Source organism: Limanda limanda, chromosome 9 (assembly GCF_963576545.1).
Source record: "Limanda limanda chromosome 9, fLimLim1.1, whole genome shotgun sequence".
Classification (NCBI taxonomy): Eukaryota; Metazoa; Chordata; class Actinopteri; order Pleuronectiformes; family Pleuronectidae; genus Limanda; species Limanda limanda.
In genome coordinates this window covers 1,490,411-1,504,706 of record NC_083644.1, presented here as the reverse complement: position 1 = coordinate 1,504,706, position 14,296 = coordinate 1,490,411, and the positions used below count along the sequence as shown (strand labels likewise).

General features: G+C 48.9%; 1 protein-coding gene across 2 annotated transcripts in view; it reads left to right on the top strand.

Annotated features, from left to right (window-relative positions):
* pik3r3b (phosphoinositide-3-kinase, regulatory subunit 3b (gamma)) overlaps positions 1 to 14,296 on the top strand; it is a 161,329-nt gene that overhangs the window by 135,624 nt on the left and 11,409 nt on the right. Inside the window, exon 1 of one of the 2 annotated variants that reach the window (XM_061078595.1) lies at positions 10,981 to 11,347. The exons of the other annotated variant lie outside the window; for it this stretch is intronic. Coding sequence (XP_060934578.1) covers positions 11,260 to 11,347 — 88 coding nt within the window. The 5' untranslated portion in view covers positions 10,981 to 11,259. Of the gene's footprint in view, positions 1 to 10,980; positions 11,348 to 14,296 lie in introns of those variants that run through there. 2 annotated transcript variants of the gene reach the window in all.

Below are 14,296 nucleotides of genomic sequence, written 5' to 3'. Positions count from 1 at the left end.
AGGTTCTCCTGGGTTCTCCTGGGTCACGTGAGGTTTTCCTGGGTCACATGAGGTTCTCCTGGGTCACTGGAATGATGACAAACTCATTTGACCACACGTCCTTTACATCGGCATGTTGTCAACGACAGCTGAGACTGGCTCGTGATTGGTGGAGCATGGAGACCTTGGAGAAGGTGGAGATCTTTATTTACAGTCTGTGGTCGATACCCTCTCGTCTGAAGCCCTGAACACAACTGATAAGTCCCAGTTTCACTTCTGTAACTCGTTCATTTGTGATCGAGCTACAGAAACATGAAGGTGAAACCGAAGAGAGAGGAAAGAGTTAACTGTTCTAAAGCTGCTCTGTCTGTCTGTGTGTGTGTGTGTGTGTGTGTTTGTGTGTGTGTGTGTGTGTGTGTGTGTGTGTGTGTGTGTGTGTGTGTGTGTGTGTGTGTGTGTGTGTGTGTGTGTGTGTCTGTCTGTCTGTCTGACTCTGCTGGTTGAAGGCCTCACAGGCTGCTTCCTTGTGTCTCTGCCAATCTGTCTGTATGCATGTCTTTGTGTGTGTGTGTGTGTGTGTGTGTGTGTGTGTGTGTGTGTGTGTGTGTGTGTGTGTGTGTGTGTGTGTGTGTGAGTGCGTGTGTGTGTGTGTGTGTGTCTGTCTGTCTGTGCTCCTGCATGAATAATGCTGAGCCATGGTGTCCTGCTGCCTTGACAACCAGTGGAGAGCGAGGGGGGGTAGAGAGGGGTCTGTGTGGGTAGAGAGCAAATATAGACGAGAGAAGAGAAGAAGAGGAGGAGGAGGAGGAGGAGGAGGAGGAGGAGGAGGAGGAGGAGGAGGAGGAGGAGGAGGAGGAGGAGGAGGAGGAGAGGATCTGATCGAGTGAAACAGCAGAAACAAGAGGAATGTGGGGCAGCGAGAGCAGATTTGGAGCGAGCGGTAATGAGGGAATTCTTTATTTGGGGAAGTGGAGTGAGAGAAGAGAGGGGAAAGAAAACACGGGAGCTGGAAACGAGGGAGCAGAGAAAAGAGAGGCAGGAAGAGAGAAGGCGGCTCAGCAGTTTTGGAGGCGGCCTGCGGCAGCAACCTGTTTCACAGTGTCACCAGAGTGTTGCATCATGGGAGCTGGACCACGGGGGACGCTCGCATTGCAGGATGACATCACCCGTTTACACAGTCAGCTCCTGTCTGCAGAGAGAGAGAGAGAGAGAGAGAGAGAGAGAGAGAGAGAGAGAGAGAGAGAGAGAGAGAGAGAGAGAGAGAGAGAGAGAGAGAGAGACAGACTCACACTTTGTCAGACAGACGAACAGACGACACATGGTGAAGAGAAGGAAACGAGATGCAGAGAGTTTCTGTGTTGTGTATGATACTGTAATCTGAAAAGAAGGAGGAGGAGGTTTAGGTGTGTGTGTGTGTGTGTGTGTGTGTGTGTGTGTGTGTGTGTGTGTGTGTGTGTGTGCGTCTGTGTGTGTGTGCGCCCTGTCTCAGACAGAAGAGCAGTTTGAGGGAAAAGCTTCATCTTCATTCATTCTTCCCCTTTTCATTTGTGACTGAAACATCAGAAACATGTATTTTTTCACCAACACGTCCTAAAAGCCTCACGAGACACAGATATTAAAGTGTATTCATATGTTCTCTTTCTAAAACCAGGTCGGGTGTAAATAAGCTTTAGTTTCCTCTCCACACGTCGTGTCACCTCCTGCTGTGTGAGGCGTCCTGACTCAGGTGGAGCAGCTTCCTCTGGCTCGATGGCGTGAGACAGGATCAGTCGATGCCAGGAAAGGATCTGAAATCCAGCCTGAGCAGTAATGAGTCCTCCGCTCCATTGGACAGAAGGAAGGGGGGGGGTGGGGGGTGGGGGGTGGGGGGGGTAGATCAAGGAGGAGGAGGAAAGCTCCTCATTGAATTAGCTGAGCTGGAAAGTTGGAGACAGCCGAGCTAATTGGTTGTGCTTGAGCCGGAGCTGCACATGACTCGCTCTCAGGCCAGAGCAGCCGATGTGGAGCCGGCGTCCACCGGAGGCAGCGAGCCGTCAAACGGGCGCCTGTGATGTGAGAGATGGACGGAGGAGGCGGAGTCTGGTCCGTGGTGTTTGAGCTCTGAACCCTGGAGATGTTCAGTCACTCAGAAGAAACCATGTTCACAGGGGGGGGGGGGGGGGATCTCACCTGGGAGCTGAATAAATGTTTCAGGAATCAGGGACGAGGTCTGGAGAGGTGAACACGGGAGAAGAGATGTGAATAAATGTGGATTTTTATCAGCAGAAGATTAATAAGAGAAGCAATAAGCAGAATGTTGTCTTATCGTTACAAGTGAATTAAACACGTTAGGATCCTCACACACCTGCAGGCTGAAGGATGGAACTGAATCTGTTTCACATTGGTTATTTTCCTTCGTATCCCTCGCCTGAAGGGGGCGTGTCTCAGAGTTTCAGTGTCTCAGTGTCTCAGAGTCTCAGAGTCTCAGTGTCTCAGTGTCTCAGTGTCTCAGTGTCTCAGTGTCTCAGTGTCTCAGAGTCTCAGAGTCTCAGTGTCTCAGTGTCTCAGTGTCTCAGTGTCTCAGTGTCTCAGTGTCTCAGAGTCTCAGTGTCTCAGTGTCTCAGAGTCTCAGAGTCTCAGAGTCTCAGTGTCTCAGAGTCTCAGAGTCTCAGAGTCTCAGAGTCTCAGAGTCTCAGTGTCTCAGAGTCTCAGAGTCTCAGAGTCTCAGTGTCTCAGAGTCTCAGAGTCTCAGAGTCTCAGAGTCTCAGTGTCTCAGTGTCTCAGAGTCTCAGAGTCTCAGAGTCTCAGTGTCTCAGTGTCTCAGTGTCTCAGTGTCTCAGTCCTCAGAGTCTCAGAGTCTCAGTGTCTCAGAGTCTCAGAGTCTCAGAGTCTCAGTGTCTCAGAGTCTCAGTGTTTCAGAGTCTCAGAGTCTCAGAGTCTCAGTGTCTCAGAGTCTCAGTTTCTCAGAGTCTCAGAGTCTCAGAGTCTCAGAGTTTCAGAGTCTCAGTGTCTCAGAGTCTCAGAGTCTCAGAGTCTCAGTGTCTCAGTGTCTCAGTGTCTCAGTGTCTCAGTGTCTCAGAGTCTCAGTGTCTCAGTGTCTCAGTGTCTCAGTGTCTCAGAGTCTCAGTGTCTCAGTGTCCATATGTAACTACAGCAGGTCATATGGCGTCTCTGCATGGATCTGCAGTGGCTCCTCCCCCTCTGACACCGGGACTGCATGAGGCTGCGTCCACTGAAATATTCACTTTTTAACTCTGTAGCACAAATAACAAACCTGAAGACATGTCTCACAGACAGGAAGTAGATTGTCTCCTCTGCAGTTTGTTGCTTAGCTACGGAAAACACAAGGAACAGTGATGGTGAGAAGTCAGAGCAGGGATTTATATTTATGTATCTGGGTGTTGAAGAATTGTGATTAATGCATTAATACAAGTCAGGCTCATGTGTCTGCTTGTTCTAAGTTCACAGTTCTAACCCATCGTTAGCACCATCGCACCCAATAGCTCATTCTATTAAATTGAATTATATTTATAGACGTTCTCCTGCTGAGTTTGTGTTGTTTGCTGCGTGAACGTTTGTGTTGACAACAATCGAACACGTAGCGTTGAAAAAAGCAGGAGAACACAAAGGTGACATCGTGCATTTCAATGATAGCAGCCATGTGGGCGGATGACACTCCCGGCTCGGCACCCTCCAAAAATGCTTTATGCATAAAACATATACTAAAGTGTCGCGCCATATTATGCAACCACAGTTTGTGTGTGTGTGTCCCCCCCACTCCACTCCACTGTCTATGTTTAGCAGCATATTCGTGTCTACAGTTAAATTGTACTTTCCACTCCAGTTATTTCAGCAGCAGACGAAATATGAAAAGCACTGAGGGCCGTGGATAATAAGAACAGAAATAGAACAGGCAGCAAACCACAGCCTCATCATGTCTGTACAGTCAAACCACACACGCACAGACACACACACACACACGCACATACACACACACGCACATACACACACACACATGCATATACACACACACACATTTATAAATTAATGCACCGCTGTTCCTGAATCCACAAAACAATCCAAACTTTTGTCGGCCTCTTCCTCTCTCTCGTGCATCGTTTGCTTCGGTCTTGCTCTGTGGCCTGGTGGATAAGGATCTTTCTTCCTCCCTCCTCCTCCTCCTCCTCCTCCTCCTCCTCCTCCTCCTCCTCCTCCTCTTCCATCCATCCCTCTCTCAGTCTACTGCTTCGGTTTCTCCCATGACAGCAAATGTGCATTCTGCAGGCTTTTCTTAAAAAGGAAGGTTTAACCACGTGCTTGATAGATTGTACAGTAGTGACTCTCTGACACCAGGGAGACACACACACAACTGTGTCTTTCTGAATCACTGCTTTATCACAGCACGCACACACACACATTCACAAAGACACATACACACACTCCAGGGACCAATTAAACCTATGAAACACTAAACTGAAAACTGCACATGTGCCCATTTGTTGGTACGAGCAGTGGAAGAAAAACTCAGAGAAAGCGAAGCAGTGGATTAATATCACTGACACAGTGGTTTCTCTCAGTGTTTACATCTCAATACAACGAGAACCATGAAGAAGATAAAGACGACTCTGGGCCTTTCATACGATTCTGATTTGAATAAATACAGCTGTGTTAAAGAATGAAACAACTCTGAGCAGATACATTGACTTTATTGATCTTGTTTTCTATGTGTCGGGCTCACAGCTCTGTCTAGAACCCAGAGACTGTATATAAATATTGAGGACTCTCCAGAAATGAAGCCATATAATCTTGGATTAGAACGCTGACATCTTGCTTCACTTAGAGCAGCAGTGACCTGATCTCCACCAATCCTGAGTCTCAGTCTGTTTTTATATATCATCAAAGAAAGAATTAAAACCAAACTTATTAGAAACATGAACACGTGAACATGCGTCAGTGTGATAAGGATCTATCATGTACTTCTATGTTTTAGTTTGGTCAGATGATTGAAATGATGTTTGCGTCCGTTTACTTTTGACAATACAATATGAAGTGTGTCCCCTTGTTTCTGTGACAATTTTTACATCTCTGGGTGTGTGTGTGTGTGTCTGTGTGTGTGTGTGTGTGTGGTGCAGACAATAACAAGCTGCTGGTTCTCAGGAGCGGGGGGGGGGTCACGCCGGGTCAGTGTGCGTCGCGCTCCTCGTGGCGTCTGGCGTTCGAGCTCATTTCACAAAGCACAATAGCTGCTAATAACTGGGGCTGTGAGTTCAGCGATCACGTCCTGTGGCAAAACGACACGGCAGCTCGAGCCACAGGTGGAGTCTGACCTCAGATAACGCACAACTTGAAACAGACACAAACCTCTGAGCAGACACACACACGTATAGAAAGACCCAGATTGCAGCTGGTTTGCTGAGCTGCTTGTTCTGGAGGAGGTTTTTTGGTTTCTGGCTTCAGACTCATTCCAGGGACGTGTTTATACTTCAGCTTTATCTGAAACTCCGCTCGCTTCTTACAGCGTTACTTTAATCTGCCAGACTGAAACCAGCCCAGACAAAACCCTGATAGATCCACAGGTGGGTCCATGAGTCTGAGGACGCCTCATGGCCAAATACAAGTTTATCTTCATTTCTGGGAGGGACGGCTGTGTTTCCAAAGATATCAACCACTCAGCTGGATTCTGGGGAAACGTGTGTGACATGAGAAGATGTCTGAAGTGTCTCTGCAGCCGCTGTGTGTCCCGGGTGCAGGACGTCTATGGGACGCGTGAAAGAGGAATATCAAACAGCTGAAGTTGAGCAGGTTAGCGTGAGTGTTAGCTCAGGTTCCACGTGCCTTCATGATAAGATCACCTGCAGCCGCTGGCACATGATCTGAGTTTGCAGACGCAACCTTTGTGTGTGTTTTAAACCGTTAAAAGAGACATTGTTAGCGCCTCACTGGACGTTTCGGTCTCCACGGCAACAGAAATGGCAAACTCAACACCTGATTCCCCGGAGCTCACCTGGGCTTTCTCTCTCTCGCTCGCATGCACACACACCGGTTCTCTCCTCTCATCCTTTAGGTAAAGACTCAAGTGGGAAGTCGGGTTTACACACAGGGAGTTTAACTTCTCTGCAGAGTTTCCAGAGCTGCTCTCACACCTGCACCGAGGTCCAGACTTGGTCCTGACATGATCTGGACGAGCTGTGAGAACAATGTGATGAAGCTCATTAGCTCGGTCAAGAGAGAATTCTACACCTGAAGATACACGTTAACTATTGATGCAGAGCATTGACCATGCAAGCAGTGATTGATGATGTTTCCGTACCGGGAGGCGAAACCAGGAATCCTCACCGCTAGAGCATATAGGAGGACGTGTTGTAATATCATTAGGATGGGACGTGGCCCAGGAGGTCGGCGGTTCGATCCCCGTCTTCCCTATTCCGCTTGTCAAGTGTCCTTGGGTGAGATACTGAATCCCAAAATTCACAGATCATTTAACGATTCATCAGATTGTGACTTTTGTCCCCGTGTTTAGCTGTTGTCACGACAACCGATGTTCTGTAGAAAGATGACTTTGTGGAACAGGAATGTTTTAGGTTTTGGATTTTATTGGTTATTTGATGCCATAAAAACTGGGAGACATATCATGATTGACAGCTGAGAGGACACACGATTGATCGGCTGCGTCGGCGGGACCTTGATTCCACAAGTCAAAACATGCTTAATGATGAAATACAACTTTATGATAGATTCTTGGAATAACTTTTCCTTCAGCCTCCTATTAAAATGTCTGAGTGAGTCCTGTGACTCCCGGTGTGTTCTGCTCCTGGTCCCTGGTGGGATGAGAACCTTCAGCCTCGGATGCAGCCGGGAGCAAAGCAGAACTTCTGTAGAGGAACCTGTGAACAGGAGCATCAGCGTCAGGAGCTGGAATCTGTGGACAGATGCTGGGTTGTTTATTTCCAGCTTTATATTTTTATATTCAGATCGAAAGCGTCCCTGACCCCAGTGGGTGGAAACATAATTATAAATAGTGAGGTTTTATTTGTAGTCGTATGACACCGACCCGCCTCACATGTGATTATACATACACTATGCAAATAGGCCACTTGATGCCCCAGTGCTCTATTGTTGTGGAGGTTAAATGGGAGCAGTGGGAGCAGTGGGATGATACTGGGACAGCGAGGCTTAATACGGCTGTTCCCATCATCCGCCTCCTCCCTCCGTCCGCCCCTCCTTCTTCCTCTCTCGCTTTTGTATGATGAGGGGCAGAGTCAGTTCCTGTGTCATTGTTGGGGTTCCATCTGCCTGGCTGCACACACACACACACACACACACACACACACACACACACACACACACACACACTGAGCGGCAGCAGCAATTAAACCTGTTCGACACACTTGACAGAGAGGAGCTTTGGGCTGTGTGTGTGTGTGTGTGTGTGTGTGTGTGTGTGTGTGTTAGTGTGTGTGTGTGTGTGTGTGTGTGTGTGTGTGAGTGTGTGTGTGTGTGTGTGTGTGTGTGTGTGTGTGTGTTTCCAGCACGAGCCATCTGTGAAACTTCTCCCCAAACACACACACACACACACACATGCATTAAATAGATTTCAGGCACTGACATTCCCCCAGCCGCCCCTCACCCCCCCTCTCTTCTTTTTGGCATGAGGGGCCAAGTGCAACCACCCTCCTCTTCCTCCTCCTCTTCCTCCTCCTCCTCCTCCTCCTCCTCCTCTCCTCTGGTGATGGACAGACGAGACAGACCAGTTTAGGGGGGGGACGTTGATCTGGACGGAGGGATGGATAGATGGATGGATGGATGAGTGGGTGGTGGGGGGTGTGGAGGGAGGACAGGATGGATGGACGGCAGATTGGGGAGCAGACCTTTCATTTATTGTGTCTCCCTGAAGTAGGACAGGCGGCCGACAGACAGACAGACGAGCAGCTGGGGCCGCTGGTGGCTGCACCCCCCCCATCCCCAGATATCGTATTGATATGAGGCTGTTAGCCGGAGATTAGCATGAGGATGACCTGGGGTCCGGGGGTCCGGGCCAGTCTGGGTCTGCACCGTGGGCCTGTGGGGGGGCAGCGGGTCGCGATGCTGCCATTGTTCTTTTTGTCATGTTTGAAGTGCTCCACTTTCCGTGGTGGGACGGGAACACGGGTCAGACTCCTCCTCCCGTGGTCACCACAGCAACACCACATGGTTTCATTTACCTTCCTCCTCCGGCTCCCTCTGAATATCATCCTCAGCTAAAATACTGGGCCTGGACTTATAATAATAATAATAATAAACATGAAATCAAATGGTGGAGAACTCAACAGAGCAGGTGTTACCAGAATCAACCCCAATCCAAAAGTTCTGGTACTTTTCTAAAGCACTTCCCTCCAAACCTGGAACTTTATTCAGACCCTGGTTCCTGCGCTGGAAACACAAGTAGTTCCCTCAAAGGTTCCTAGTTCCAGGGGAAAGTTCCTACAGAGTAACAGGCTCATAGTTTTACTCTGTTTGAGAATATATACAAACCTTCCCCACAATCTCATCCTCTCTTATTTTACATAATTCACATAACCTGTCGACCTCAGGGATGTTTTTAAATCAACCAACTTCCAGAAGCAGAGGAAGGATTCCTGTTCTCAGCCGTGCAACTGAGAACCTGTGTTTCCTTGATGAGTTTGCTGTAAGATAAGATTCAGAGCCACATGTCTGGTTGATTTGAATATATGTTCATAATTCTGGTTTTAAGACCATATGTTTCAACCGTTTTATCTTCAAATGTAGCAGGAAACGTACTAATTGTGTTCAAGCTGCATGATGAATTATTTCTCAACATATATTGTAATTCAGCTTCCTCAAAAACAGCTTGAAGCTCTGTAGCCCGTCGAGAATTATCGGATTTACTCCAAAGAAAAACTTTCTTATTGACCCTGTTTTCAGACACATTAAGCAATCGATTCTAGAAACTTATCATCTGGCATTTTCACCTCATTGATCCAGGAATCCATCCCTGAGGAGCCGAAGCAGGAGCAGACTTCTGAGCAGCTTTAACACCGTGTGCAGCTCGGTTCTGTGAAGAGTTTGATAGAAACTTGAAGTCTTTCCAAGTCTCAAGTTTTGCACTTGATCTGAAGCAAAAGCAAAACAAGCAAAACACATGCACATGCATAAATTAATTATTTGTATAGGAAAATTGATCCCAAGCGGATCAGAGGAGGATCAGTGTCGGAACAGACCTGAGGACAATCACAACCTCCGGCCAAATGTAGTCGTCCCAAACTGACCCAAACAGAGAGAGAACGCTGGAATCAGCGAAACATTCTCAACAACTAACAAGCTGCTGCCTTTGAAAACAAGAGAGAAAGATCAGTAAAACGAGCTAAAGAGAGAAAACACAGAATAATAAAGCAGGGCTGCACAGATAAGAAAACACACAGACGGGAAAATCACGAGAGCTGGTGAACCAAACAGTGAAGACGTATAAAAACACAGATTACAGCAGATTTAAATCAGAGAAAAGGAGCCGTGCAGATCCATCCTGAATCAGACCTGTACCAACAATCCTGTAAATCCATAATATCCATCTTAGCAGGTGTGTGTTTTGATGTGTGAGCAGTAATCCCTGTTTTATGGGCCTCCTAAATACATGTTTGCACCTCTCTAGCATCCCTCAGATTGTGGTTAAGCTTCCATATCATTTACTGTCCTGTGCCTACACCTCACGTGGTTAATGGCTTCTCTTCCTCCTCTGGAGTTAAACAAGCTCAGTGAGCAGAGAACAAGCTGCAGCTCCATCAGACAGAAGGTATTCACACCGGTTCTGAGGACAAAGGTCTAAAACAAAGCTTCTCCTGATAAACTGTGATGGTGTATACGATGTTGTGTTATTGTGTTGGCTGCTGAGGAGGGTCCAGGGTTCTGTTGAGACACACAACAGCAAGATGGATAGTTGGGTTGTTCAGCAGCTGTTTTCAGTTATAAACTCTGGGAAATGTCTGCACTACAAAGTAGACTAAAGACACCACGTTGACCCGGTCCAGAGGTGAGCTCATAATTCATGCAGTTTATTGTGTCATGTCATATTATAAAACCACACATTGGATTGTCTTCCTTTTCTTCTGATGTGTAACTTGTCACCGAACAGATCGCCAAGACAGATTAATAGAAGTTTCCTTGAGTCGTTCTTGGTTGGAAGTTGTGTTTTGTCCACGAGCTCTCACTTCACAAACATGTCTCCAGCTCTGTGACTCACGAGCAGCAGACTCTAAACATCACGAAGCATGGAGCTACAGCAGGTTCATCACTCGGCTGTATTTGAATGTGTTGAAACCTTTTGCAGCGTGTGTGTCATCGAACTGATGATGTTTTCTTTCTATTTTCACGTGTTTTCTTAATTGGCAGCTTTCAGTCCGAACATGGAAGAGCAGCGTTCTGTATTTCTCCTTTTTGTGGAATCAGCTTTAGATCAAATGCTGAGAATATTTTTCCCTGTTTCTCACAACCTTTTATTAAATCAGATAATTTCTTACACAGTGCTGTCACTTTCACTTTCTCTCTTTTATTTCTTATCTTATTTATCATATTTTTATTTAAATCTATTAAATGCTTATTTTTCTTTGTCTCAATGTTTTTTTACATTTGATTTATATAATAAATATAATATTTTATTATATTTGAACACTCGCTTCCTATTGGTTTAGAAGTCCTGCCTCTCAGCTGGTGCGCACAGGCTCGCTCAGTGATTGGCTGGAGAAGTAGCGGACGAAACCACTGCGAGTGTGATTAAGGGGAAACATCATCATGAAGAAGACACAGATATAAACGCGTTAAACACTCTCTGTTTAGAGTTGTGTGTAGAGGAGTGGTTTAAGATTGTTGTGTGTTACTTAGTGTTCTTTTGGGGAGTTTGTGTGTCGTTGTTGGTCTCTGCTGGTGAAGCTTGGTTCGGTCCTGCACCCCCGCGCCCTGCGCCGCAGTGGTACGCCCCGGCTCTACTCAGCCTCCTCCTGCCTCCTGTCGTCACAGAGGAGTTAAAATGGAGGCGAGCAAGAGATCGTCCGATCCGCGGAGCCGGGTCCCAGTGTCCCTCCGCCGCCTCCTCTAACCCGGGTTCCTGTCCTCGACCCCCGGGTTCCTGTGCTCGACCCCCGGGCTCCATGACGAGGCCCGGCGCGGTCCCAGCGGAGAGTCGGAGGGAGCAGCCCCGGGCTTTCATCGGGTCCGGAGCCGGGATTCAGACACCGGACCTCGGTTAGCTCGTCCTCGTTTTACTCACATCATCCACGGTTCTCCTGTCCCCGGAGACAGACAGCTGAAGACATGTACAACACGGTGTGGACCGCGGACCAGGACACGGTGCCCTATTCCTCCGAGCTCATCTTCTACCTGGAGATGGACCAGCCGCCAGGTGAGAGGATCCCGGGGAGAGGGGGTCCGGGCCGGGGCTGGTTCCCCGGAGAGAGGGGGTCCAGGCCGGGGCTGGTTCCCCGGAGCGAGGGGTCTATCCTAGGACGAGCTCCAGGACAGGAGTCGGTCTTGACGGGCCTAGCTCCAGGACAGAGGAGGTCTAGACTGGAGCTACCTGCTGGTTAGAAGGGCCTAGACTGGATCTGGCTCCAGGGTAAATGAGTTCAGGTTTCAAGGGAGAGGAGCTCCAGACTAGATCTCCACTGTCCTGCAGCCTAGACCCTTTGTCTTAGGTCTAGACTGCAGGAGAGAGGGTCTAGACTGCAGGACAGAGGGCCTAGACTGCAGGACAGTGGGTCTGTCCTGCAGCCTAGACCCCATGTCCTGCAGTCTAGACCCCATGTCCTGCAGTCTAGACCCTCTGTCCTGCAGCCTAGACCCTCTGTCCTGCATCCTAGACCCTCTGTCCTGCAGCCTAGACCTAAGACAAAGGGTCTAGGATGCAGGACAGTGGGCCTAGGCTGCTAGACTGCAGGACAGAGGGCCTAGACTGCAGGACAGTGGGTCTAGGCTGCAGGACAGTGGGTCTAGGATGCAGGACAGATGGTCTAGGCTGCAGGACAGATGGTCTAGGCTGCAGGACAGAGGGTCTAGGCTTCAAGACAGTGGGTCTAGGCTGCAGGACTCTGGATCTAGGCTGCAGGACTCTGGGTCTAGGCTGCAGGACAGATGGTCTAGGCTTCAAGACAGTGGGGACTAGACTGCAGGACATGGGGTCCAGACTGCAGGACATGGGTCTAGACTGCAGGACAGAGGGTCTAGGCTTCAAGACAGTGGGGACTAGACTGCAGGACATGGGGTCTAGACTGCAGGACATGGGTCTAGACTGCAGGACAGAGGGTCTAGGCTGCAGGACAGGGTCTAGGCTGCAGGACAGAGGGTCTAGGATGCATAACAGTGGGCCTAGGCTGCTAGACTGCAGGACAGAGGGTCTAGCCTGCAGGACAGAGGGTCTAGGCTGCAGGACAGAGGGTCTAGACTGCAGGACAGGGGGTCTAGGCTGCAGGACAGAGGGTCTAGACTGCAGGACAGAGGGTCTAGGCTGCAGGACAGTGGGTCTAGGATGCAGGACAGATGGTCTAGGCTGCAGGACAGAGGGTCTAGGATGCAGGACAGATGGTCTAGGCTGCAGGACAGAGGGTCTAGGCTGCAGGACAGTGGGCCTAGGATGCAGGACATGGGTCTAGGCCGCAGGACACTGGGTTTAGGCTGCAGGACAGTCGGCCTACACTGCTTGACAAAGGGTCTAGGATGCAGGACAGATGGTCTAGGATGCAGGACAGATGGTCTAGGCTGCAGGACAGTGGGACTAGACTGCAGGACAGTGGGTCTAGGCTGCAGGACAGATGGTCTAGACTGCAGGACAGATGGTCTAGGCTGCAGGACAGTGGGACTAGACTGCAGGACAGTGGGTCTAGGCTGCAGGACAGAGGGTCTAGGATGCAGGACAGTGGGCCTAGGCTGCAGGACAGAGGGTCTAGACTGCAGGACAGAGGGTCTAGACTGCAGGACACAGGGTCTAGACTGCAGGACAGTGGGATCTTGTCTGGACATAACTCCAGGACGGAGGAGGTGTTGGAATCAGTGTTCAGTGAGCATTTCATACATCTGATCATTTTTTTATTAAAGAGATGATTTCTTTAATAACAGTTTTCCAGCGTTGACAACAATGACATCACCTGAAACCCGTCTCTACTCCTCCGTCTTCTTTACGCTCTCGTGCATCTGTCTTCTGTCTGTCTTTAAGTCTTCCTCTGACCTGATTCCTGTTCTCTAATAACATGAGTGTTTGACGAAGACGAGACTAAAATGCAAAAATTATCAAAGCGGTTCATCGTAGCTGAATTAGCTCCTCGGCACCAACAAGACTTTACTGTATCCTCCTGGAAATTATGTCTTTTTTAAAAATCTATATCTACATTAGAAATTGAAAGTGTAGACGACAAAGCTCCGGGTCGTGCAGAGACGTCCTCTCTGGCTGGTGGGGGGGGGGGAATAAAAACTGGAATAAAAAACTGGAATAAAAGGCTCCGGAGCATTTTAATAATCATAACATCCTTCAGTGCCACGCAGGGTCGAGTCTTTGTGTCCTTTACCACCGACTGTCTCCAGCATCTGAAGCTCTCATTCATTCCGTCCTCAGCAATTGTGCCAGTGTCATCTGACACCCCCCCCACCCCACCCCCCTCTCTCTCCTCCTCCTTCTCTTTCTCTCTCTCTCTCCCCTCGGTGCACTGAACGCTTCATGGCGCAGATGTGGGACGTTGTGTTGTTTCCAGGAGTTGTGTTGAATGCAGTTTGCCCGGTAGCTCTTTCCTTTCTCTGCGTCCATCTGTCCATCGAGACGTCCTGTCCTCCTGTGTGTCCTCCTGTGTGTCCTCCTGTGTGTCCTCCTGTGTGTCCTCCTGTGTGTCCTCCTGTGTGTCCTCCTGTGTGTCCTCCTGTGGACGCTCTGCAGCAGAGTGTGTCCTCCTGTGTGTCCTCCTGTGTGTCCTCCTGTGTGTCCTCCTGTGTGTCCTCCTGTGTGTCCTCCTGTGTGTCCTCCTGTGTGTCCTCCTGTGTGTGTCTCGGTGCAGACAGACAGGAAGCAGTTCAATCCCTGAAGCTTCATCAGAGCCGGGAAATCAAACTGGAATTGATTTTAAAACCAGATGCATTTTCACCTGGTGTGAAGTGTGTTGCAGGAAGAAAGAAAAACAACATTTCAGATTCATGCAGCTTCAGTTTCTGTCTCTTTGCATCTTCAGTTGAATCCACACGGTCGATTCTTACATTTAAGATCTAATCAAGTGTAATTGAAGCGTCTTTAACTTCAATCTGCTTGTTTAGAGTTAAAGTCTCTTTCTGTTCCATGCAAACCAACCTGTCAACACACCGGAGCGTCTCAGGG